Source organism: Onychomys torridus, chromosome 9 (genome assembly GCF_903995425.1).
Source record: "Onychomys torridus chromosome 9, mOncTor1.1, whole genome shotgun sequence".
In the NCBI taxonomy this organism is placed as follows: domain Eukaryota; kingdom Metazoa; phylum Chordata; class Mammalia; order Rodentia; family Cricetidae; genus Onychomys; species Onychomys torridus.
Window position 1 is genome coordinate 31,544,573 of NC_050451.1, and position 26,780 is coordinate 31,571,352.

Here is a 26,780-nt window from a genome sequence, read left to right on the forward strand (position 1 = left end):
TATGGGTGTTCGAAGTTAGTCTGAGAGCAGAGCCTTGAGTACTGTCCAAGGTAGTGAGATGAGTACCGCTATAGAGGAGTTGGATGAACTATACAGACTCTGTTCACAGCTCGCAGAACGTGTGTCATGCCAGGCAAAGAGCAAAGGCTCTCTTAGGTCATACTACTGACCACATACAGGCCCTTGAATGGGAATGGCTGGTCATTTTAAAAATTATCCTGTGACTTAGCTGCTGGAGAGCACTTCCATTTTGCTGTCTGCCAAGGAGGGTATTGTGATTTATTTCATGCCATATTTCCCTATCCCGTGGACTTCCATCCTCCTTATCAATGGGACAATAGAAGCATGCAGAAGGATCTTCAGTGGCTCTGTGTTATCCTGGAGCAATATGAGAGTAGCCCTAAATTGTGTAAAGAACTGCTGCTTAGAGAACAAAGAGAGACTAAGACAAGAACCCATGACGTACCTACTCTCCTCTCAGTCCTCCTCTATCACTTGATTGACAACATGCCTTCAGTAGCTTTAGCCTACATTCTCTGCACATCCCCGGGTCAATCGACTACAATGATGTGACCACATAGGACTTGGTTAGCATTCTGTGCTGTGCATGATGTGTGTGTATGGGCATGCACACCACAGCACAGACTCAGAGGTGAGAGGAGAGCTTTGTGGAATGGATTCCCTTTGTCTACTTTCAGTGGGTTTTCTAGGCTTGCTCTGGGGCAAGTGTCTTTACTCCCTGGGCACTTTTTTCTCCTAAAAAAAAAAAGATAGTTGTTTGTTAGAAAGCTGGAGAGAGTGGGCAAGCTGTGCCTTCTGTTCAGGTGGCTCCGAGGGAAGCCAAGTAACAAGTCTCTGAGGTTCTCAAGCTCATATTTTCATGGCCATGTTTCTGCATGACCCAAGGCTAGGCTGACAGGGCAATCAAGCCTCACACAATAGCAAGACACTTTATTTATTTATTTATTTATTTATTTACTTGTTTGTTTATTTATTTACTTATTTATTTAGCTAGTTAGTTAGTAAGTAAGTATAAAGTTTACACGCACAGTTCACCTTCCTACTGAGAAGCACTGTTATTTATGTTTTTGCATGTAGACAGGTGATAGTGGCTCCCGGTGGGTGGAATAGTCTGGATTCCCCAGTCTGTCTGAGAGAAAGCCTCTGGCAGGACACAGAATCGAAGCCTAGGTCCAGTCATCAGAATTGATGTTGGGGGTCCTGTCTCTCCCATGTTTCTGTTTCTCTTACCCTCTTTGAGAGCCCTGCTGTTTGAGTTTTAAGAGGACAACAGGGTATATTCCAGACTCTTGTCATTGGCTGATTTGCTTAAATAAGTGACACATTATTCCCAAGTGGAGGCTGCTGGGACAAATTAGTGTCAGTTACTTGGGCCATCCTGATGCTGGGAAAACATGCTTTCCCCGGAGGGCTGAGACTAACTTCTCACAGAAGGAGGTGCCATTTGCAAGGACTTGTGCTTTTCCTCTCATATAGCCTTTGGTGACACAGGATTGTCTAGGGAGCCCTGGTGACGCCTAACCTTCATACACACATGGAGCTAAATGGACAGGGATCTGTGCTCAGTTGTCTGCTTACGAATGACAAGTGCCCTCCCCTCTGTTAGGACCATGCCCCTTCCCTTTGCGGCTTTCTGAGAATGAGGTCAGGGCCACCATCTAACTGCTCAGAAAGAGCAGCGCAGCTCCAAATTAATCTGATGCTATTTCTTGTTGGACGAAAAGCAGAGGCCTGCTCATGTTTGTTTCCTGTATACCTTTGCAAACAGGCTGTGAATGAATGCATGTGATGAGGTAAAACATGGGCAGGCCAGCCAAGAGTGAATCCATTGGTAGCTGGTGGTTGCAGATAGTTTGTGGGAGCTGCTGTGCAGGCCATGGGAGCTTTGATTTGAAAAGCAAAGCGGGAGAGAGAAATAGACCCAGTTGTATAGTACTCTAATCACTTCTTTTCAGAAAGAAATGCTAGCAATTGTTGGGAACACTGTGTGTTCCTTGTATTGGGCCCAGCTATTTTCCACACTGTGTAGCCAGCTGGTTATCTGTCTCCTGTGGTTCCATGTGGGTTTTTGCAGTGTTTTAAATGAGTATTACATGCATGTTGCATTATCAACCACATTAGCATATACAGAAAAACACAGGCCCATGTGATTCCCTCTTACACACACACACACACACACACACACACACACACACACACACATACACACGAGAGAGAGAGAGAGAGAGAGAGAGAGAGAGAGAGAGAGAGACAGAGAGAGAGACAGAGAGAGAGACAGAGAGAAAGACAAAGACAGACAGACAGACAGACAGACATGCACCACAGCCTGATCATGCCTAGTCTTTGCAAAAATTGGAGTTAGCTTCTGTCCATCATCTCATGCCAGCCAGCTTTTTACATGTGGATCTTGGGGAGACTGGCATTTCTAAGGATCTTCTCTGAAGTCTCTTTAAGATTTGAGTATATCTAAAGGGCAGGGTTTGAGTATCAGGCAGGCATTGTGTGTGGTGATGATGTTTCATTTCTGATCTCAGCCTTAATTGTTGGCTGTTAGCATCTGTTTTACTGGGGCCATCTTTTATTTGCAGTAATTGTCTCCTCTGTGGAAGATGAAATAAACACATTGGAACATTGAGTGAAGGACAGAGTGTCAGCAGCAGCCTAATCTCCTTCATGTCCATTCTGTGGACTTTTATGTGGCAGGTGCATGTTGAAGGAGATGCCAGAGCTGTCTTTTATATTCATTGTGATTGATTTTGAGTGAGTGCAAAACAGCCTAGAGATTGTCATATAACTAACTGGTCGGATATATGACCTAATTGGCTTTTGTGCACTTAAATGGTTTCCCTAAATACTTGAGAAATCTTGCAAGCACATACATTATTGAGAAAATGTGTATCTATATAGAAGTATGTATTTGTATACATATAACTACTTATCTATACACACACTCAAAGGGACATCTGTAGTAGCAAATGTGTGCTTTTCAAATGGATATTTCTTATATAGAGACAGAAAGCAGATTAGTGACTGTCTGGGACTAGAGGATAGAACAGGGATTATTAATTTCATAAGCAAGAAAGATCTTATTGAGATGATAAAAATGTTCTGAAACTGGATCACAGTGGTGTCACATAGGTTGGTAAATTTTCCAAAAGTCATTGAGGAATTATATGCTCAAAATGGATGTATTTTATGGCTCAACAAAGCTGTTAGAAATGATCATTCCCTTTAAGTCCTGTGGTAGATAGAGGATGAAAGACTATCGCCTCCCAAGTCTTTGTACTTGCTCATTCCCCTTGAAGTTTATTGACTTCAATTGTAGAGAAGCTGGTCCTTGAGGTGACATGGCCAGTTGAAAAAAGAAATCCAAGGACATGACATGGAAAAGTCTGCCCTGGCCCCTATTGGCAAGGAGCAAGATTGCTCCCACTCTGAGTGAAGAGCCATCATCTGGATTGTCACAGGGCAGTGAGCACAGGATACATGGAAGCAGGTCCCTGGAGGTAGACTTGTTGCTGCCAATCAGAAATGCAAATGTTCTGGTCTCAGCCCTTGAGTAATGGAATGTTTATCTTCTTTTGCAGGTTGTGTTAGTCTTCGCTCTCAGTATTGGTGCCCTTGTAATATACTTCATAGACTCATCAAAGTGAGTATGCATATATCTTGTCTTGCCCATTTTTCTAGGGCAATTGTGACCCCTTACATTGATGTGCTTACTTAACACTAGCCTTTGCAAGAGTCTCCTGAGTGCTGAAGGCTTGGAGGAAGGCAAGGCTGCTCTGTGCTGCATTTCTGAATGGAGAAACAATTCTCTCAGAAGGAAGGCTGTGTGGATTCTCTTGGTATGGGAGGGAGAGGCACTTGGGGAACCAAGCCTTGTTGGGTATTTATTTTGTAAGGGGCTGTTTCCTGATGGAGTATTTGTACTGAAGATGCCAAGAAGTTAAGAATGTTGTAATGGGAATGTGCATCCTCTGGGAGGGGTGACAGAGTCCAAGAGATGAGTTTGAGCCATTCTGGCCATGGTCATCAGATCTTTTTATCATCCAGGATTAGGTCATATTGGAGAATAGATTAGAAAACCCCATTCTAGAATTTAACCTATCAACAGACTATGTAGCTGAAGCAATGGTCACTGTGTATCTTCACTTACAGAAGTAAGGAAATGGGACGAGGCTGTTCATGAGGACTCCCAGATGTAGAGGCCTATGGCTATCTGAGAACTTGTGGAGAGCAGTGCTCATGCAAACCCTTTGACTGGCAGTTTAGTGGTCTGGTGGTACAGGGTAAGCATGGTTCAGAGATGGTGAAGACCTGCTAGGAAGCTGAAGGACCAGTTACCATGGCTACCCTTAAATGCTGTGGGTACCACTACTGGTTATATCACTCGTTCCAGCTATCCTACTGCAATCTCAAAGATGACAGCATCTGAAGCACACAGTTCTGGGGATGGATTTGCTTTTCTGTTGGGACACAAACTTGACAGCTCTAGGCAAGGAAAAGAGCTCTGAGCTTGCCGTCCTCATTGTCTACTTTGAGAATGGTTTGCCTTCCTCTAATACTAAACCTGGGTGGATCCTACACTTTGATCCTAGGATACCTGCCTTGTGTTTCTCTTGGGTCAGATTTAGCTATGCCTCAATTCTGAGCTTAATGCACTTTTTCCTATGGTATGGTGGCAATTTCATGCATACCTAAATTCTGCGTTTCCTAGAGCTATCTGGTTACCAGCCAGGGGATTTTGTGCATTTGGCTCTGGAGGCCAAACTGTCACATCATGGAAAATAAAACAAACATGTCTACTCATCCATGTCTGGAATCTGCCAAGCACGAGGCCTTTAGAAGTCAGTCAGCCCACCTCAGACACAAGGCTTCACCCTCACCCATCTTGAGCCATGAGTCCTTTAGACATCCTCAGGGGACAAGATTGTATATGTTCTATTCATCTGAAATCCCCATTCAAGAAAAAGAAGAGTATAATTTAGTCTGGAAGACTCCAGTTGTCTTGTGTGTGAAGGTAAGGCCTCTTTCCATATTTATTCAGACATTCTGGACCACATTTGAAGTGAACTGGGACTCTCAAGCCATTGGTCATCTCTCTCCAATCTCTCTCCAGGGGTCATGGCGTACATACCCTATCAACGCCTGTACTGGGGCTTAGGAAAGAGGTTCAGATATGTAATCTGTGTGCCCCAGAAAGAGCACACACTTACGTGAAGGTGAGTGTAGCTATCTGCTGAAAGGACAGATGCCTCCGACATGCTTCCCTTTCCTTTGCCTCCCTTTCTGCCCCTTTGTATGTTATGGAAATAAAATGTTGCTGGCAGATGGATTTGGATGGTGTCTTTTTTAAAAAATATTGTCTAATAGGAGGCAATCTTAGGCTTTATAGAGTCTGGTAGAGGACGGCAAAGCATGCTGTTCGCCTAAGTTGATACTCTTCACTGGTGCCTCGCCAGCCTCTAGTCCTTTGGGGTTGGTTGTGACTCTGCTAAGCCTTGCTGAAGCTGATTCTGTGTCCTTTAGGGTCATGCAAGAGTCTGTACCAAGGCTTACCTTCAGTTCAAATTCACTTTTCCCAGAAAAAAAATGCCAGTAATCTTAAATATGAGACTGTCTTCATTCTCCATGGGGGCTGGCCAAGACTTAGCATGACGTCAGCCTTTCCTCCTTCCTAAACTAAGCAAACTGTGTGGTTTGTTAATACAGACTTTGTTTAGCAGAATACCTGTTGCTACATATGTAATTCTACTTTTCAGCTCTACCTCTCCATCTGGCTCTGAGACCATAGCCTAAGACTCCAACTTGTAGAGAAGCCAATAAGCAGTCTACACAGAGAATCCATCTTTTCAGGCAGATCCATCAGGCACTATCAGTTTAAGAAGACAAATTAAAGTAAAATCTATAGTGTTACCCTTATGATAAGTCTAGAGACATGGTTCTCAATCTGTGGGTCATGATCCCTTTGGAATCAAATAATCCACTCACAAGGGTTGCCTAAGACTATCTGCATATTAGATGTTTACATTATGATTCATAGCAGTGGCAAAAATAGTTATGGGTTAGCAATGAAACTTTATGGTTGTAGTCACCACAACACAAGGAACTATATTAAAAGGGTTGCAGCATTAGGAAGGTTGAGAACCACTGGTCTAGAGGGTCATGTTCAGAACACCAAGTACAATCCATTAATCAAGTTGTAATCAAGTTTAGTGAATGAGATGAGATGAAACTCTGTCGACATATAAATTTACAAGTGGAATGAACAACTACTGACTTAATAAAAATGACTTGGCTGACCATCTTGGAAAGAAGTTTAAATTTCTCTGAAAAATTATACCAAGGCATTGCCCTGGGGAAAAATGCTTGGTATTCTTGAGGTGAATTTGTATTAGTGTTAACCAATAAATAAATCAAGAGTCATGCTCTCTGGACTGCAATGGTTGCAGAATTGATTACACTTAGCTGTAGCTGTCTTCACCCACTTGGTAGATTGGAATTCTCCCAGTTACAGAAAATTAAGATGCAAAACTTTTCACACCTGGCCCTTTAAAAAGTGCAGAGAGGGATTGTGGAGATGACCCAGTGGGTAAGAGCATCTTCTGAGCAAGCATGAAAACCTGAGCTCATGGTTCCAAAACATTCCTGAAAGGCTGGACATGGTCCTGTGTGCCTGTAACTCAGAGCATTAGGGGGCAGAGACAGGAGGATCACAGGGGCTTGCTCCCCTGCCATCTTAGCTCTGGACTTGGTGAGAGACCCTGCTTTACAGGAATAAGTTGGAGGGTGGCAAAGCAGGACACCTGACTCTCTCTTCTCATCTCTGCTTGCATGTGTGCCACATGTGCATATTGCCACACAGGTAGAAAACATTTAAAAGATTTAACAAGAAAACTGCAAAGGATGCAGATGAACATACGAAACAGGTCTCAGGGATGGACATGGCCAGCCGTTTTCAGAGGGGCTGAGCTAGACTGTGCATATGGGGAAGCAGAGTGGATGCTTATTCTGCCTCAACAAGTTAGCTGAAAGGCAACTCAGTTAAGGTTAACACTGTAATTGGCAGGTGTAATTGTAATGGTAATTGGCTATCTTCCTCACCTTTCAAAATTTACTTGATTGCAGTATTTCCACACATCTTCGCTCAAATTTCAGTCCTTAGTTCAAGACAGACAGATCCCCGAGTGGGTGTTTTCAGTGATGTGTTTGAGAATTCCTGCTTTAGATCTCCATTTTCCTCATGTGATCTCTATGGGAATCGTCATTTGGATTATTTGCAATGATCACTGTCTAGCTAAGAAATATTGTCCTGAAGCTAACAGATGAAGAGAATCACATTAAAAATGGGTTCAGATGGTGCTCCATCATCCCAATGGAAGACACTGGAAATATTTAAACAAAGAGGGTGTTATTGCAAGTCTTGGTTAGGATGGATGGATGGAATGTCCATGCCTTCATCAGACCTGCAGTTGCATCCTTGCAAGGTCCATGTTCTCCAAATTCCCCACCTCCTAACTCTAGCCTCTCCCTCACGAGTCTGCATGTACCCTTTCTCCTATGCACCCTGATTTCTATAAAGCAAAGACTTTTAAAGATGTATACTCAGGGGCCAGAGAAATGTCTTGGCTGGCAAAAGGCATCTGCTACATAAGCCTGACAACTGGAATTTAATCCCTGGACGCCATATTAGAAAGGTGAATGTGATGATGTAGTTCTGTAAAACTAGAACTCTTGTGGTGAGATGAGGGGTAGAGACAAAGAGAATCTTCTAGAAGTACATGGGCCAATTGGCCCTGAGTATACAGCACAGTACCAGACAGGAGAAACTCAGCCTCAACATAATGGAAGGTGAGAACATGTTCCTGAGAGGTTTCTCCTGACCCCCACACCTCTACTGTGGCACATATATGTCCATACTTACACATCATACAAAAACATATATGCACACACAAATAATTTTTTTAAATTGTACAGCTAAGTCAGATGTGTCCCTCACTGCCCTATGAGTATTAATGTCACTGTTGCTTGTTCACTCCTCTCCTTGTCACCAGACAGGGGTGGGGAGACCTCATAATGTCATCCTGAGGGGAAGGAGCCATGGAGGGCAGAAGGCAGCAGTCTCTACTGCTTCCACAGTTTTAAGCGAAAGTTAAGAAACAGCAGCTCTCAGAGCTCTGTGCATTTGCATTTTTTCCAGTGGCATTCTGGGAAAGGATGACTCACATGTGGGGAGATAGTTATTCCTTTGATTCATGCTTAAATGTTGCTCCTTCTTATGCTTCAGTTGCATGGATTATGAATATTTAATGCTGCACATACTGGAAAGGAAGGTCAGGTTCTGCTCACTGGCGACTTCAAAGCAGCCTCAGTTCTGAAAGGCATACCACCTGCTGTTAGCAGAGTGAGGCAGAAAGGTTATGCATTGTTAAAATCTTCCTTAATGACTGGAGCCGCACCAAAATGGCCAGTGCACAGTTGGGGATGCCTGCCGGCTTTGCCAGCTTTTGCTCTTGGCTTCTGGTTTAATCCCTGCTATTTGAGTGAGATGGACATGAGGAGGGGAGGGCACAGGTTTTGTAGTGCATCCTATCCAAGTGCTCTGTTGCCAGAGAATGGCCTCTTCTCGGTCTTCAGTCATCTCACTTATTTGTTCACTTTATATTCATTCAGTAAGTCATTCATTCACTCACTTTCACAGCTGCAGTGTGAAAGCCTTAAATACTTTCCAGGTAGTCACAGTGCTTATGGTTAGGCTTGGTTACAGATAATTATATGTAAATTCATACAAAAATATGTAAATACAGATACTTCAGCCCAACCTGTTAGTTATTTTACAGTTTTACCTGCCACTGTCTATCATATATATCCTGATCTCTTCTCTGTCATCTGATAAATTTCCTTTCTAAAGGGAAGAATCAGGGGGTTGGGAGATGGCTCAGTGAGTAAAATGCTGGCCACAAAAGCATGAGGTCCTGAGTTCAGATCACCAGCACCAATCTAAAACTGAGTGAGTACCATGTGTATGTAGACTCAGTGTTAAGGGGTGAGAGAGTGGGTCTGTCGCTCCCCTAGCCATATCTGTGAGTCCCAGGTTTAATGACTAATTCTATCTCATAAAGTAAGAAAAGCAACCGAGGAACATACCTTATTTCAATCTGTGGTCCCCACATTCATGTCACACATGTGCACGCCACACATGTGCATGCATACACCCACTCAGATATATGCATGTTAATCTCTCTCTCTCCCTTTCTCTCCCTTTCTCTCTCTCTCTCTCTCTCTCTCTCTCTCTCTCTCTCTCTCTCTCTCTCTCTCACACACACACACACACTTGAAAAATAACAAAATACTGGAGAGAATTTGGACCTTCATTGTTGTACTGTTTGTGAATTAGAGTGCTAAGCACATCACATGTAATTTCTATGACTTATTCTAACACCCTAGGTGGATGGAGTTTTATCATTCTCACTTTACTGATTAGAAATCTGGAACTCCAAAACTTGCTTCAAGCCACATAGCTAACAAGCAGTGGGGCCAGGATGTCATCCTAAAGCCCCACCAACTCCCCCCACCCTCCTGTTGCTTGCAAGTGTTAAAGAGTGAACATCCAGATTGGAGTTAGAGAAACAACATGGTGCAGATGTTGTAAGGGATGGGAGCTGCTTCATCTTGCTTAGCCCAGTCCTCTGCCTTCTTCCTTTTGCCTTCGATATCCCCATTCTCATCCTGAGAGCCAAGTCTACAGCGGAGAGTACTTGGGAGAACCCTGTCACCAGCCATCCCTCTACAATTGCTATGGTCACAGGGAAGATGATGGCTGTTTCTCAAGGTTCCTCATACCCAGAGGAATCCTTCCAAGGAAGGATTCTCACCCCCTCATGCACCTACATTGCTGTGCATATTGTTTGGTACTCTGGTTGAATACATCCTTTCATTCTTTGCAGAGTTACAGGGTTTACTCTTTTACAGTTTTACATTATGTTGCATGAGACTCACATATATAGAAAGTTAGTATTATTAAACTAGTAGAGTATAAAGAGTTGGTCCCCCAAAAGTTTTGTAGGGAGGTCTTAAGATGGTTTAAATAGCCTTCTTCCTTCATTACTTTTGTTCGGAATCATCATGCACAGGTGTTGACTTGGTGCTTCCAAAGTGCCCAACCTCTTGACCAACTGCTTGGCAGGAAGGAATGTGGGGACAGCCATGAGTTTCCTTGTTAAATGCAAGAGTGATCAATAGCTTTTCCTCTCACCATTATGTATCCTTTCAACATGACCAGCTGGGTAGCTAGAGCATAAGGAGGAAGTGCCTAGGCATATCTTAATTTTCCTTTCTTTAATGGAGCAGAGTCATTCTCGGTAGTGTTCAGGATAATTAGCTCCTGCATTTCACCTTCTTGCTCTATTTGAGAAGGCACGGCATTCACTTAACCTTTGTTGGAGAAGTCAACACAAATCACCATGCTTGCAAAGCATCTCTTCTCTTTTTAAAAATACTCCACCCCCCACAATTTTCACCATCCCTCAGTGACATTTTTATTGCCAGGCTTTGGTTTGGGAAATTATGGGTAGGGAAAGTTCAAGGGCAGGGTGTTCAGAACAGCGTTGCACATCTGTGAGGGGGAACACAACAGGAGAGCCAGCAGCTGTTGAAAGAATAGAGTGTCAGATGGTGGAGGAGCTGTGGCTCTGAGAGATGAGGAAGAGAGGCCACCTTTAGGGTAGATGCCTTAAATAGCTCCCAGTGAGAGTCTTCCTTCCCTTCCAGAATTTAGCCTCTCATGGCACTTTCAAATTCTGTGGTGGTTTGACTTCTGTGGTGTGTAAGGAGTGATGAACCAACCTTTCTACATCAAGTTTTTCATGTTGCCAGTATTTCATTCATGGGGATAAACTTGGGGGCAAAGAAAGGTAGAGTACACAGATGGATGGAGACACCTTCATAACATGTTTGCTTCCACATGGGTGGATTTAGAGCACAGGGTCTCTTTGATTATATAACAGTGGGTTGAGTTTGTTTCTCAAGGGTTCCTCCTTCCACCTTCCATAGTGTTGAGGCAGTCTGTGTATCCCCAGTCATCCCTCACTGTGCAAGTGGGCCCATGGGAACCATGTGAGATGGCATCTGCAGATGTCAAGAGAATGAGCAGACCTCGGGCAGTTTATTCAAAACTACAAGGGACTCTGTTAGGAGTGGGAGAAATGAATGAGATAGACCTATCAGGACTTATAGCAAAGACAAGTTGGGAATAGAGTTAGCTCACTGTATATGAAGAGTCAACCAACTATGGATTGAAAGCAGTGTGAAAGGGGGACCCCATTTTTATAGAACATACACAAACATTTTGCTTATCATTATTCCCTATAAAACAACTACTACTAATAAAAATTGACATGGTATTAAATATTCTATATAATCTAGAGATGATGTAAAGTATATGGAAAGATGTATCTAAGTTACATGCAAATGTCCCATTGTTTCAAACAAGCAACTTGAAGGTGCATGGATTTTGGTATTCATGGGGACTCCTTAATCCAGTTCTTCATACAAGGAACATATGATGTCTCATCTTAAAAGTCACCTGGTACCTGTACCTTAGCATGCTGTCTTTTAATCAGGGATAAGCCTGGTAGAAAGTTAGGTGGAGAAGAAGCAGAGGGATGGAGACAAGTTCTTTACATGTTTTTACTTCCATGTGGGTAGACTTAGGGGACAAGGTCTATTCAGTTTTCTAACATTAGATTTAGTTTTTTTGTCTCTCCAAGTTTCTCCTTCTACCTTCCAGAGGTGACTAGAGGTTAAGTAACCTGCTCAAGGCAGGGAGAGTGCTACAGTCTGAACACTCAAGCCCCTTTCTCCCTATCTTTTGGGTCCTTCCTAAAAAAATTTAAGTCGTGAGCAAAGATGTCTCATGATTTGCTGCCTACTGAAAAGCAAAGCATATTGACTTTTTGTGCCAACTCTAGACTTGGACCTTCATCACCGTGCCGACTTCAGGCCAGGAGAAAGCAGAGGTAATCCCAGGTGGAAAATATTCAACCCAGACACAAGAACACTGGGGACCAGTTTGTTTTGCTTTCCCCCATTTCAAAGTCATGGAGACATAAACGTTCGGCTGTGTTGTGGAAAGTTGACAAGGCTGGGTCTGTTGGCTTTGCCTGTTTGCCATTTGCAAGGCATTACTTTTGAGAACACTGTGCCCAACGGCTAGTTTGTATTCCCTGTAAAAATGCTATCTCCTAACTATGCTTATAAATCCACAGTTACTTCACCCTTTGAGATCAGAATGAGTGTGTTCTGCCCTTCTCCCCACTCTCCAGAATGTAAAAGGAGTGCTGTGGGATGACCTGGCACCCTCCCAACCCTTTGGCGACTGCTTAAGAGACTATTTGGACTGAGGACAGATAAAGGAGCACATCCCCCTTTAGGCTCCAGACTTACCCATGTCTTCTGTAATTAACTTGAGTTTCTGGCACAAGCTTCTGGGTCTTCTCCCCAAGTTCTATCTTGGCCCTAGTGCTGTCCCCAAAGTCACAGCAGACTACATTCAAAGATAGCTGAAGGCCAAGGCCAGCTGCAGAAAAACACTGGCTCAGATTGTTGTAATCCAACCAGAAGGCCAGTGCTCATGACAGCATGGCCAGGGTGGCACTAGGTGGCAGCAGCTGTTACAGCTTCCTCTTGGAGTGTCTGAGCTGCACAACATGTGACCTCTCTCTTTTACCCCTTGTCCTATGTCCTGACAGCATGATAAATTGTCACTTTGGAAAGACCCTGACCAAGGATGAGTCATTTGTGATTTAAAAATAGAATCTTTGGCAGTAAGAATGACCTTGGGACTTTTTAATGCATATGTCACTGTTGAAAAGATTGAGGAGGTAGGCCTGTGTGTGTTTGTGTATACTCATGCACTTGTGCACATATTAGGACAAATATTGTGTAAATCTAGTGGAAGAGGAGTAGAGCATGGGAGCACTGGCCCCCAGACTCATCACAGTACCAGACAGACTGGGATCTATGAACCTGTGATCTTAAACATATACACCAATCAATCTATTGAGTGCCAACCATATTTGGCATTGGGAAATTTTGAATACATGGGTAAGTCCATGTCTTTCTCATCATGATATTTAAATTGTATGTATGGATTAGGCAGTCCAGGATTCAAAATGATCAAAACAAACTAACAAAGAGATTTTACCAGGTAATACATTCTCAACTACTACTCCACTAACACTAACTACCAAAAGCTAATGAGCTGAAAGACCACTCCTTACAATGGGATGTTTGACTGTCAGGGAGATTTTGACTGAGGGGACAGAAGCTCCTCCAATAATCCCTAAGAGGAGACTCTAACTATGGTCTGCACATTGGCCTCATGATTTTTATTATCAGTAAATGAAGCAAAACCCTGTCTTGAATTCAGCCTCTAAGAGCAGTGGTTGAGAAGGCTTTATCTAGGCAATGGTGTTGCATGGCAGTAATCCCAGTCCTTGGAAGGTAGAGGCAAGAGTTCAAGACTAGCCTCAGCTACACAGTGAGTTCTAGAACAGCCTAGGTTACATGAGACTTTCTCAAAAAACAGAAGAGGACTGATAAGGTGGCTCAGCAGGTAAAGATGCTTGCCACCGAGCTTGATGACCTTAATTTGATTCCCAGGATGTACATAGTGGAAAGAGAGAAACAACTCCCACAAGTTGTCCTCTGACCTCCACATCCATACCATGGCATTTGTTCAATTATTTGTCCAATGTCTTCTAGTGATTCTCTTGGACTCTATCTTTTAGAGTCCCCTTTTACATAAAGAATATAAAAGTTACATTTTATAGTTACTTTGATATAAGTCAGTAAGTATAATCAATCTGAGATGTATTAATTATCAGTATTTTAATTACTTATTACTTGGTGTTGTTTCTTCTATCTGGTTTTAAGGAAATGACTATTAGGATGTACTATTGGTCTCTAGAAGTATGTGCCCACCATGCCTGATAGAAAATTTGGCTGTGTTTTCTCCACCTTGTCCTTCCCACCCTTCTAGAAGTTTCCATGGTTAAGCAAACATTCTCTGAGACAGATGTCCTATATCATACTCATTCCAATGTCTATAGTTATTACAGATGAGATAAAACAAGAGTTCTGGTTCCAGCTTTGTCTTGTGACTTGACTTTATAGCATACTGAGTGCAGCAACCCAACATTCAAAATCAGTGGCTTGGTGTATGCCTCAAAAATTTAAGAAAACACAATAATCCTGTTTCTCTGCTGATTTTTGGCAAATGTGTGCTTTTCAATCTTTGTAAATGAATCTTCCTAGATTAAGAGATGTCTTCCTCACCCCCCCCCCATTGCAATAAAATACCCTAGAAAAAGCTACTCAAGGGTTTATTTCAGCTCACAGTTTCGTCCATCATGGCTGGGAGGCAGCAGGAGCTTGAAGTAGTTGATCACATCACATCCATAATGAAGGAGTAGAGAGCTGTGGATGAAAGGGCTCGCCTTCTTTTTCCATTTTCTTGGTGTCCAAGCAAAGGAACGGTCCCACTTTCTACTTCAATTAACTTAATCTAAATAATGCTTGGCACCATTCCCAGAGGTGATTCTAGTCCTCATCAAGTTGACAATAGAGATTAATCATCATACAAAGTCTATGCTGTCATGAGATGTCTTCATTAGATGTTTTCAAGCTATATAAACCATTATTAGGAGCTGTTAGAAATGGGTGTGGTAGCTCTGGTGAGGAATATGAGGTGTCGGAATTTGGGGAGTCTCCTAAAGTAGATCTAACTGCTGCTGATTGTTCCCCAAAGCAGAAATAGACTCGTGTGGTCAGATCTTGTGCTGCTTCAAAGGGAAGAGAGAAAGCTGGCCTTACAAATTGTATCTCCAATTTAAAATTACTGGCATCTACCATAAAACTTTCAAAGTGCCCAGAAAGCCAAGCAAAACACCTCTGCAGGCCAGATTTTTTTTTCAGTCTCTACTCCAAACTCTCTTTCTCTTCTTGAATTAGCTCAGCTCCAGGGGTGCCAGGAAATATTCTTAACTATTGCTCTTGCATCCCTCCAAAAAGGGCCCCTTCTCCCTCCAAGGTGGAGAAACTTTGGTTTGTATGTGCCCTGGGGTTATTTCTCACAAAACACACTTTCAAACACTGCTTAATTGAATTCTCAATTTTCCCTAAGCAAGTACTGTATGCCACAGTAATAAATCAGCCACGACTTACTGTAAAGCCCCAAAGCTACGTCATCTCTGAAAATAACGTCTTTAGAACCCCATAAACATACTCCTCTGTTTGTTTAAGGACTGCAAGAGCTTTTTAAACATAGTTGCTAAGTCACAAGGGAGTATTTTTCCAGGACATAAATGGAAGTGAGCACAACCCCCTTCAATTGTCAAATTCTTTATGAGAAGCCCAAATCTGTCCATTCTGCTAGTGGATTATCTTGACCAGAACAGACTCAATCATACTAAATATGTAAGTGTCAATGATTATTGGAGACTTTTCTGACTTATTTTGCTAAATGGCCACTTAATTCCTAACAAAATAGATAGAAAGTACAGATTGGCATAGATAAATCCTGACCACAGTATTCATCAGCCTAATGTTTCCTGGTAACTCTTAAGTGTCGTCCCTTCAAAAGCAGTGGACGTGTGTCTGGGCCTGTCTCCCCGGATCGCTGTGCAGGCTGCACTTAGTCACTGAGCTTTTGGGTTTTGCCTGGAAACTTGGCACTTTGGGTTAGCGTAGCAACGGGCTTTGTTTGAGCATGGAGCCCAGAACTCAGATATTTCAGAACTAGGAAAAAGATGATCATCCTATGCCACCTCTGATTTCCACAGAGCTGTTTCATCAGCTTAGTTTCTGCATGGAAAATTCCCAAGCTTCCATTCACCTGTCATCACACACAGGAAGAAACTGTAAGCAGGACATAAGACATCTAGTGTTGGGATCCAACTCCCCCTTCATGAGAACACCCTGTCATGTGTTCTAAGCCCATACCATGATGGAACAATAGCTAGCTGATGGGTGTCTATAACCTTTACCATCCCCCCATGCCAGAAAATGCTGAGAAAACCCATTTTGAGATACACTTGATAGTGATATCCTGAGAAACTGCAGAGATGGGATACAGAGAAAGGTGAAAACACTGTAGATGTAATTAGGAACCTCCACCTGTGCTTTTCCCCTTAGCAGCAGGGGGACATGAGCCAGGAGTGCATTAAGGACCATGCCCTCTCCATAATCATATGGGCAAGAATAATCAAGCAAGTTCTGTAAAAGAGCTACATCAATAATTGAGACATGTCCCAGACAGCCATGCAGCCTGTTGGGGACTTCAAACACAATCTGTTACGGGACATGGATGAGGCTGGGGAAGTAGGAAAGGAGGCTGTGCATCTGTGTGCACGCAGGTACTATACCAGCTTGGAAGAGGCATGAGTGAGCAGCAGTCTGCACTGCTGTGAGTGAAAACATGGAAGTCATGTGGATAGCTAATTGTGAAGAATGAGCGTGATGGCTTGTGGGTCAAGTACACCCTTCTTTGAGAACTGGATAGACACTACAGAAATCTTTATTTGCCAAGGACCCTAACACTGGTCCATGGATCCCATACTGAGAGCTTCTACTCTCTCGGCTGGGTCTTTTGCCAGTTCACTGCAGTTTCTTCCACCATCAGGCCCCACATTTCCTAGCTTTCCTGTGACTTTAGACCCCACAGAAAAGAAGAGCCACGATGAAGAGTGTGTATTGTTGGGCAGATCTGAGAGTTCTTTGCATTCTGCTTCTTTCCTGTTGGTGAACTTCTTCCTGCTATTAAAAAAAAAAGATCCTCCTTCAGCTGTGATTTGGGGGTGCAAGCAATTGTCAGCTGGTCAAGTCACCTGAGATCCACATGCTATGCCAGGACCCAGGCACCATTGGGTTGAAACAGATACAAACAGCTGCCATGTCTCCATCTGGCTGGATCCACTGACCACCCTAAAGGAGGCAGAGCCAGGTTTGGGAAGTCACTGGGGACCCTATTGGTTCATCCACCAGGCTTCAGACCAATTTGATAGAAAACAGAAGAGCAGCTGGGGCTGTGAGAGAGCTCTTCCCTGAATTCCCTGCCTCTTCCAGATTCCTTCCTATCCTCACCTGTCTCCAAGCTAGCCAACTGTGACAGTTTAATTGGTGTGGGGAAGGAGAGGCAGTAGGAAGCAGGCAGGGGTGACCAGTGTTCTGGAAGAAGACGACTCCTCTGGGATGAGGGCATGGAACCATGACAGGCAGGCCTGAGAGAGCTGTATACTGGCAGGTTAGGGAGCCTGGCTCGTGGTTTTCCAGTCTCTTCCTCTTTGGTGGGGCCAGGGTTGTGCATTCCCATTGGCTCTCAGTGCCTCTCGCCACTGAGGGGATAAGAGCTATGCTCGGAGGACCAGTGCAGAAGTGAGATGGATACAAAAGATGCATAGTGCATTAACTGCGAGATTGAGCTCTTTACTGTGTTAATTCTGTTCTCCTGCTTTATGATTGTGCATCCTTGAACAAACTAGTTAACCTTACAAAAAAGATGTAAGCTTTTATCCTTTGCAAAATGGGGTGACTGTGGTGATGAGGGATAGAAATAACAGCAACTGTGTGATAGTTCATGGGGAGGGGAATCACATGATACATGGAAAGCTCTCAGCACAGGACTAAGCATGAAGGTAGCTTAGGACATTAGATGTCACTAAGATTGTCTTCTAAAGGTTTGCTTTGGAGCTTTCAACTGGTCTTAGTAGGGAAAGGTATAAAGATGCCAAAACTAAGAAACAAAGTGAAATGTAGTAGTCAGTGGTCAATGATCAATTATGGGATTTACTACTAGGCTCCTGAATGCATGGTTCATGAGAGCAACATATCTCAGAAGATGCAGCTGGATCACAAAATGAGCCTGGGCCAAGTAAGATCCAGATCCAGCCAGGAGTGTGGGATGACTTTAAGTACCTTTGCTGTAGTTGTGGAAATAGATTCATAGACCCTGTGTTCTTATTTGTGATGTACATTTCTGTCCATGGGATTGGCTAACAAGTAGCTTGAGAAACACTAGCTTGGAGTCTGTATAAGTGTGTGTGCCTTCTGGGCTGACAGGTATTTAGGGAGCCTTTGGGGGAAAGAGACAGGCATGCTAGTGTTGGGTAGAACATTGGGTAGAATTACCTAATGTAGAAGCAGGGGTAGAGTTAGTAGCCCAAGACTATTCTCAGCTTTCACCTCAACTGCAAATTAGTGGGGCATGCCCCAAGCTACTTTCAAAATTAATAATTCACTGGGAAGAACCCCAGAATTCATAAAAGTAATTGTGTTCATGGTAACAGTTTTACAGGGAAAGAACCAAGATTATATTAGCCAAGGGAAGGTATGCACAGGGCAGAGTCTAGGAAAGTTGCACACATGGAGCATTTTGCTTCCATTATTCACATGTGACCACATGCCCTCCACACATGCAATCAAGGAGCCCCGTTCAGCCTCAGAGTTTGGTCGTGCTGGGCTTGATCATGTAAATCTGCATGTTTATGCCCATTACCAGCTAGTCTCAGTCTTCACCCGCTGGCCCAAATCATACTAGTAAACATTCCAGTGTGTTCAGCCCTCATCTGTAATCAGACTGTGGCCATATTTTTGGCCCAGTACCCCAGGTAGACACCTTTGTCAGTTATGGCATTCCAAGGGCTTAGAGACTGCCTTCTCGAAGCTATAGGCAAAGGTTGGAGCTACCTTTGAGCAGAGGTACCATCTTTGTAACACATGCAATAAGGTCAATGTACAGACTTTTTGTGGGAAGTCTGCTATTGGTTCCTTCTACCGCTTCCACATGTAGCAGAGGAGAGGGAACCCCAGCTTCCTGAACTTTAGTGCCCACAAGGTTTTGTTCATGTGCGAACCATCACTGTTGGAAACACACATGGCTGGGTCCAGACCCTTTAAACCCTATGTACCTGTGGACTGCATTACCTGTAAGGTGAGCCTGAAGCAGGAGACAGGGGAGGGGCCAGCCTGACTGGATGTTTTGGAGGCAAGAAGTACCCTTGTCACAGAATGCTTTGTTTCCAACCCATTTGCTGCTCTGAGGTGATGAGCACATTGTTTCCCATGCCTTGTTTCTTTGCAGACATGATGGGTCTTTCTCTAATAACCCTCAATAGCCTCAAAGAATAATACCTGTCTCTCTGTTCCAGCTTAACTTCTGCACCATGAGCCTGGATAAGGTCAAAGCCAGATAACTCTGAGACCTTCAGCAAGGGAATCAAAAGCAGATCTAGCCTGTCATTGGGCCGTACTGTCTCTTTGTAACCTGATCTCCAACCAGGGGCAATTGGAATTCAGCATAATGAAATGTTTAATGTCTTGCCTGGATGAAACTGTGTCCTAATATTTAGAGATGCCAGCTGACCCCAGGATGGGAGTGAACAGGCTTTGGCTAATGGCTTCTTAGTATTCATTGTACTCACAGAGACAAGCATTTCTGAAATGAGTCTTCTCGCATGGAGTGACCTGTCTGTACGTGGTTCTGCTGTGTTTCTGCTTAGGTGTTTTTCTGCCATTGTCCATAAACTAGACAGTGGAAAGAACATTTTGTTGGAAACATCCTGACCTCTGCATTCCAGGGCATTTTTTTTTTTTTTTTTAAAACTTAACAGGATCTTAGCTTTCTTGGTTGAGCAACAAGCACATTTTTCTTCCCTTTCTCTGACATTCCTGTTCCATTCCTCCCCCCCACCCCCAGACATGTCTTTTTGTAGTGAAATGCAGGTAGACTGGCCACAGGTCATCACTTTGTAATTCATTACCTGAGTGATCTTGAGTTGGTATCAACTTCTCTGACCCTTGGTTTCCTCAACTATCAATATGGATAATAATTTATTATTTCATGCAAGGTGCTTACTACAGGCACATAGCACACTATGTGCTTACTCCTGAGCATGGGAACAGTAGGTACTTAACACTGGGCACAGGGCACCCTGGTGTTTATTAAACTGGATGACAATAGTGGCACAAACATAAAATTATTTTCACTATGAATTACATATCAGTAGTTTGGTATTGTTAATCTTGATTTGCATTAAGCTGATGATTTAGCTCTTGTTTGGAAATTATTGATGACCTAGTAACCCAATGTTTAATGTGTGCCAGGCAGTATTTAAAGCTCTCAGCCCTTATATTTTAGTATCAGAGGGGAGACAAATGGCACAAATTGACAAATTAATAAATGTGATGATGATTTTGATTAATGATAAATACAGAGAATTATTTCTTCTTTGTATTTATAATGACATCTGATAATGAAGGAAGCTAGATTTCTTCATTTTGTGTGTGTATTTGGGACTCTTTTGGAGGCCTAATGAAATCTATGGCTTCATTGTCAGAACATTCTTAACTTACAAATACATATCATAAAACATTAGATTATAAGGAAAACAATTGCTTAAATGCAGTTATTGGAATCTAAGAAACAGTTCTATAATGTGGTATGCCTAATTCTTGGTGAAGGTATTTTTATCAATAGCTATTGACAGCTATAACATACCAGCATAATTCATCAGTAGGATAAATGTGTTTGAGGAGTTATGCCACATTTGTAGTCTTATCTATAAATGATATCTGTGACTCGACAGTTACCAAAACCATAGTTTCCATTAGTTGCCTCCATTTATGAAGAAAGAAAGCCACAGATTTGAATTACAGGATCATGAAAATGAATATGTGATTTTTCTCATTCAACTTTGAGGAGTCCCTAAATAATTCCCACAACATGCTGAGCTGTGGCCAAGGTCAAGGACCCTGAGACTAAAGGGTACCTTGTGATGTGGCTTGAATTCTGACTTCAGACAGATGAATAAAATGATTCTGCCTTCTAAAATTCATTCTAGACATAAGGATCAATAGAACAGACTTGGGAATTCAGACATGAATCCATATTTCTGCAGTTAGGTAAGTAAGTAAGTTTGACAAAGGTAACAAGATACCTCAATGGGGTAATGAACAGCCTGTTAATGAATAGGGCTGGGATAACTTGGATATCCACATGTAAAAGAATAAACTCAGACCCTTACCTTATACCATAACAAAATAAACTCAAAGTAGACTAGGGTTTCCCTAGAAGAACAAAACTGTTACCCATGGTTGAGCCTTTGTGACATTGGATTTGACAATGAATCCTTGAACATAAAACCATAAGGAGAAGCAAAAACAACAACAAATCATCAGTAAGAATGAAAGCTTTTGTGTGTCAAAGGCTCTTATGAAGAAAAAGCAGTACAACCTGCAGAACTAGAAAAAATGTTTGCAGAATGTGTATCCAGTGATGAACTTCCATCTGGGCTGTATAAAGAGCTTTTCTTTCTCAGTAATGAAAGATAACCTGATTTTAAAACAGACAGAGCTAATGAATAGATATTTCTCCAAAGAAGATACACATGACCAACAAGTATATGAAGGAGAATCAACCAGACCCATTCACTTTTAGTCATCAGTGAAATGCAAATCAAAACACAAGATACCATTTCACATTTACTAGGAATCCTACAACAAAAAAGATCAGCATGAACACCAGCAAGAATGTGGGCAAATTACAATTCCTGTGTGTTGCTGTTAGGATGGCATAAAAGCCCTAGAACATTCCTCAGAAATAATCTTTCCGTCCAAGTCTTTACCTGAGCACTGAAAGCATATGTCAGCACAGAACTTGCCCCAAGTATTTGTAATAACTTATAGCAGGTAAATGGTGAGAAGTCCCATCAATACCCATCAATGGCTGATTGGATTAAGAGAATGTTATATATTCAAGTACAATTCAGCTATTAAAAAGTAATGAAGTTTCTACATACTCCATAGTATGAATGAACCTTGAAACCATTATACTAATATGAAAGAGAGTTGGGAAAGACCATTAGTATGTGACTCCACTGATACTATCAAGAACTGGGGGACTGTATGGAAAGAATATATTAGAGCTCGCTTAAGGCTTCAGAGATAGGGTTAGCAGGCACAGAAAGGGGTCGGTAGTGGGTACAAATTTCTTTTCTGAAGTAAGGAAAGTATTCTACAATTGATTTTAGGGATGTTCATACAGCGGTGTATACTAAGAGCAATTGAATCATATACTTTAGGTACATGAATTATAACTCAATAAAGCTGTTTGTTATAAGACAGTCATTCTAGATTGGATGTGAAAAAATAGAATATAGGGAGATGTGAAAAGGTAAGAAAAATAATTGGAAAGCTGTCTCATTAGTCTTGCTGTGAGATTGAAATCAGAGTCAAGAGCAAAAAGCATGATTCCACTTTTACCCCGAGGCTGTGACTTTTCATGTTCAAGATCAGTTTGTTCAGTGGGAGCAGATCTCAGATTAACTAGGAAAGACTCACTTCGACTCCTGTTCCTCTACCAAATCCATTTTTCTCAGACACACAGATAAATGGCAAAGGACAAGAACGTGCCATTTCATGGACACTACAGGACTTGGATAGTGTCAGCAAAATAATGGAGAAAACAACTACATCTTCTCCATCTGTAGGTCCCAAAGGAGAGCCTTGCCTTGGTGACTTGTCCACCCAGATGTGTTGAACTAGAGGTAGCTGGGCTTTGGTAATGAAAGAGCTCTAGAAATTTAAAAAGTAATCAGATTGTAAACCGAGGTCTACATTATCCCAATTAGTAGCAAATCAAACACATTCTCTGAAGGTGGAAAATTTGCTATAGCCTCAGGGGTGGGTGTTCCTGGATCAGAATCCTTCTGCAAAATGGGGTGGCTGGAGGAGGGGCAGGTTTCCCCTGAACTTGAGCCTGGAGCCAAAGAGGTGGGCGCTGGGTGGTTCCCAGCAAGGCAGGGTGATTTATTTCCCTCAATACCATTCTCCTTTCTAACACTGCTCCCCTGGGATCCAGTATGCCAGTCCCTTGGAAAAAAAAAAAAAAAGACAGGACTGATTTTTAACTGTGACAGTACCAACAAATCTGGATAACTCCAGGCAGGCTGAACAGTTAGATACACAGGGCTCGTTCTCATCTAGAAAATATGCAGTGCAGTGTCGACTTTGGGAAGCAGGCTCCTATTGGAGGATTTATTAAGGCAACTTCATGTAGTTAAAAAGGAGATTTATGGGGGGGGGGTAACTTACACCTAGTAAAGGGGTTGGTTGCAGGATCTGGGAGAGGTGAGGTGCAGTCCAGCTGGGTTCTCTGAAGAACTCTACTCAGTCTACCATCCAGCATCCAGGATCACCAGGAACCAAGAGTGCTGGGCTCCCATCTTGGGCCCGCCTCAGGGGCAGGTCATAATGACTGATACTGGTAGCATCACTGGGGGTAGTACTTCCAGGTCAAAGCTGGAACCCACTACAGGCTCCTCCATGCTTTGCCATTCTGAAGAAACTGGACACTAGTAAGAAGGAAAGGATAGGCTTGTGTCTGCCTTCAAACCTCTCTTCCTAACTAACTACCTGTAGTTTGTAGGTTGGCCCTTGTCATAAAGCATATTCTTTGCAATGGATTTCCATATGAAATCATGGTTAATTAAGTAATACACTTTTAATATGTTTGTTCTATGGCACAGTTGAGGGTGGTGAGAGAGACAGTACTGGCTGAGGAATCCCAAAGCTAAACTGATGCAGCCATTCTCATTGCCCCTCCTTGATGGGTTGCCCCCTGTTTACTTTCCATCTTGTCCATAGTTATTATTGCTGCTCAAGTTCCTTCCAGAACGCAGCCTTCTTATTCATTGTAAAACACTAAGCTCTTGGCCACAAGCCTCTTTCTTTGGAGGAGTCAGTGGTATTTATATTACCTATGGGGTTTATACATTCATCCCTAGTTATGACTTAGAGCCACACTCACCAAATAGCACCCACTAAATCCCAGTGATATCATTTCCATCGTGAGCTGTGTTTCTCTTAGTTCAAGCGTTTGAGTCCTTACATAGAGTGGTTGGGCACCACACTTTGCTTAGGGCTGTCCCAACAGGAAGATCTGTGAGAGGTGGGTGTTGTAGTCACATGTATAACAGTAGAGGAAATGAGTGTGTCATGGACAAAGGGTCTTAGGTGGGATTTCTGACCCCTGGAGGTGGTTGTTAAATAGGAGACAGTCAGGAAAGCAATAAGGGTACCTTGACCTGCTACCCAGGTAGCTTAGGGTATTATTAAATGAGAGGATACTTGGACAAGTTAATGGCTTTGCATGTCTACAAGTTAGTGTTCTTCCCATATTTATTAAACAATTCTCGGGGGTGGAGAGATGGCTCAGTGGTTAAGAGTACATATGCTTTTTACAGAAGACCTGAGTTCATTTCCTCTTGTCCTTGTTGGGTGGCTCAAAACCACTTCTAACTCCAGCTCTAGGGCATCTGATGCCCTCTTCTGGCTTCCAGGAAATCTGTGCTCATGTGCACATATCCATAAAACTTATACACACATACACAAAGTTAAAAATAAAATAAAAGCCAGGTGGTGGCGGCGAGTATGCCTTTAATGCCAGCACTCAGGAAGCAGAGGCAGGTGGATCTCTTCTGAGTTCGAGGCCAGTTTGCTCTACAGAGCTAGTTCCAGGATAGCCAACACTACACAGTGAAACCCTGTCTCAATGCCAACCCTGTCCCCAGCATAGAATAAGCTTAGTGTGGGGAAGGGGTGGGAGAAGAAATCTGTCACACAGAATCATTTGGAGGCCCTGCCCAGCCTCCTTGTGGTTCAGAGACTCTGCTCATCTTTGACTGTGTGGTTCCTAGTGTCTTGCTGTCCTGTGTGGCTTTTTTTGAGTGTCCTCTGGTTACTGTCCTTGCAATTTTGATCTTTCTGTCTTGTTCCTTCTTCAGTGATTTCTCGGAAACTTTTCACATCAACGCTAGAGACTCTTGACCAGTTGGCAAAAGTAGTATGCCCCTCAGTCATCATTGGCAGAGAACGTTCTGGAATAATTCTTAATGAAAATTTTGTGGCATGCTCTGTCCTAAGAGCCCACTTAAATACCCCCTCCTTTGAGCCTCACAACAGCCCGGAAGATAAATGCAAGTGTTATTTGTAGTCTACAGATGAGGAAACTGAGGCATGGAGAGGTTAGAGTGGTGTGGGCTTTTAAAGTGGTGTCCAGAGGCACGAGTAAGAGCTGAACTCAAACTTTGATCTTTAATCTCTACGTGTGGCTTAGGCTGTTTAAAGTCAGAATTTCACATCTTTGAAAATGACAACAAAATAAAATCAATTAGAGGGTTTCATCTGAAAACACCTCATGCACCAAACTGGGTGATTTATTATTATTGACCCAAGACTTATGTAGTAATATTGTATAACCATGTGTGATGTGACTTGGAGGTGGGGTAGGAACTACACATCTGTGAAGAAGACTCTGGTTTTATTTGGTTCTAAGACAGTACACCTTTTACATCATAATTCCTTCTAAGTCTCTGCCCGATATCAACATTTTAAAACCACAGAACCACAGAGTCTATAAACATCTTCTAGAACTTGCTGAACCCACAAACCAGAACCTGGGTTCAGGCAGACATTCAAGAATGAGTGAGATCTATTACTTTTTTCTATTTGTAACCAATTATTTCCCTGCAAAAGGCAAGAATTTAGTGGGGAAATCTCTCTGCTGCTTCTTGTCTCCATGGACCTTAGATTGACTGTTTTTTAAGAGTGTTGACGTCAGTAGAAACAGCACACACATAGTAATTATCTAATATGCTATTCTATGGTCTGGCAAAGGGAACAATGCCCCAGGAAAGGGGAGGTTGAATTATGAAAAGGCAATAAGCCTTTCTATAATTACACCCTAAGAAGGAGAAGTCTACCTTTAAGCTCAACAGAAAGTGCCAGAGGAGCCTATTCTGGACTGAGGGAGATGCACCTCCCCCATCCCACTTGGGACTTTGGCCATTCCACTTCTGGACTCAGACTATGAGTACAATGGAGCACACAGTTAATCTCTCATTGGACATCCTGAAGTATGGGATGGTCCCTGGAGCCCCTCACTTTCACCTGAAGTCCCTTGGGAGAAGCTACGCACTTCTACGCTGAGCATGTCTAGTCTTGGGCTGGGCAGGTGAAAGATGAATGAGCCCCCATGGCCATGCTGTAGATGACTTAGTGCCAGTCGTCAGTGCCTTTCTCCCAGGGAAGGGTTTGCAATGAGATTGTTTTCGACAGACTGTCCGTGATAAATGATTTTCCGAGTAAGAAATTGCTTTTCTGCTAAGCCTCACCCAATCATGCTGACAAATGTTTGTGGCTACAGAGAGCCCTGCCCCTGCTGTCTCCGGCTTGAGGGAGCAGGGGACTGGGATCTGAAGCCAGGATGGGTCAAATAGGAGATCTTGTGGGTGCAGACAAAAGGAGTCGGGGAATTTGGTTTCTGGCATGTGCGTTTGATCAGCTCCTCTCAGCTGTTGCTAAGAATTAGCAAGTGCAGTTCAGGATGTTCAAGATCTTCAAGAGGCAGGCAGCCTCAAGTGCTGCATGCATCTCTCAGTTCTGGGTGGTGGTGGTGTTTCCATGTATAACTGTGTAGGAACACAGCAACTAATGTCAGCTATAAATAGAACAGGAATTCGTACACATAGCAAGGGCAAGAACCTCCAGGCAGTGTTCTCAACCTGTCATTAGTCTGTGACCCTTGCTGAACCACCATAAAAATAGCATGCCCTCCTTTAGTATTATTTGGCATTTCAAAAGAGATTAAAATACCACATCTAAAATCATAAGCGATGGTTAGAATTTGTCTTTTCCAGCTAAAC

General features: G+C 42.8%; 1 protein-coding gene across 20 annotated transcripts in view; it reads left to right on the forward strand.

Annotated features, from left to right (window-relative positions):
* Positions 1–26,780, forward strand: part of Kcnma1 (potassium calcium-activated channel subfamily M alpha 1) — a 701,946-nt gene that overhangs the window by 349,624 nt on the left and 325,542 nt on the right. For all 20 annotated transcript variants that reach the window (XM_036199296.1, XM_036199299.1, XM_036199301.1 and 17 more), the window contains exon 3: positions 3,609–3,670. In XM_036199296.1, coding sequence (XP_036055189.1) covers positions 3,609–3,670 — 62 coding nt within the window. The remainder of the gene's footprint in view (positions 1–3,608; positions 3,671–26,780) is intronic.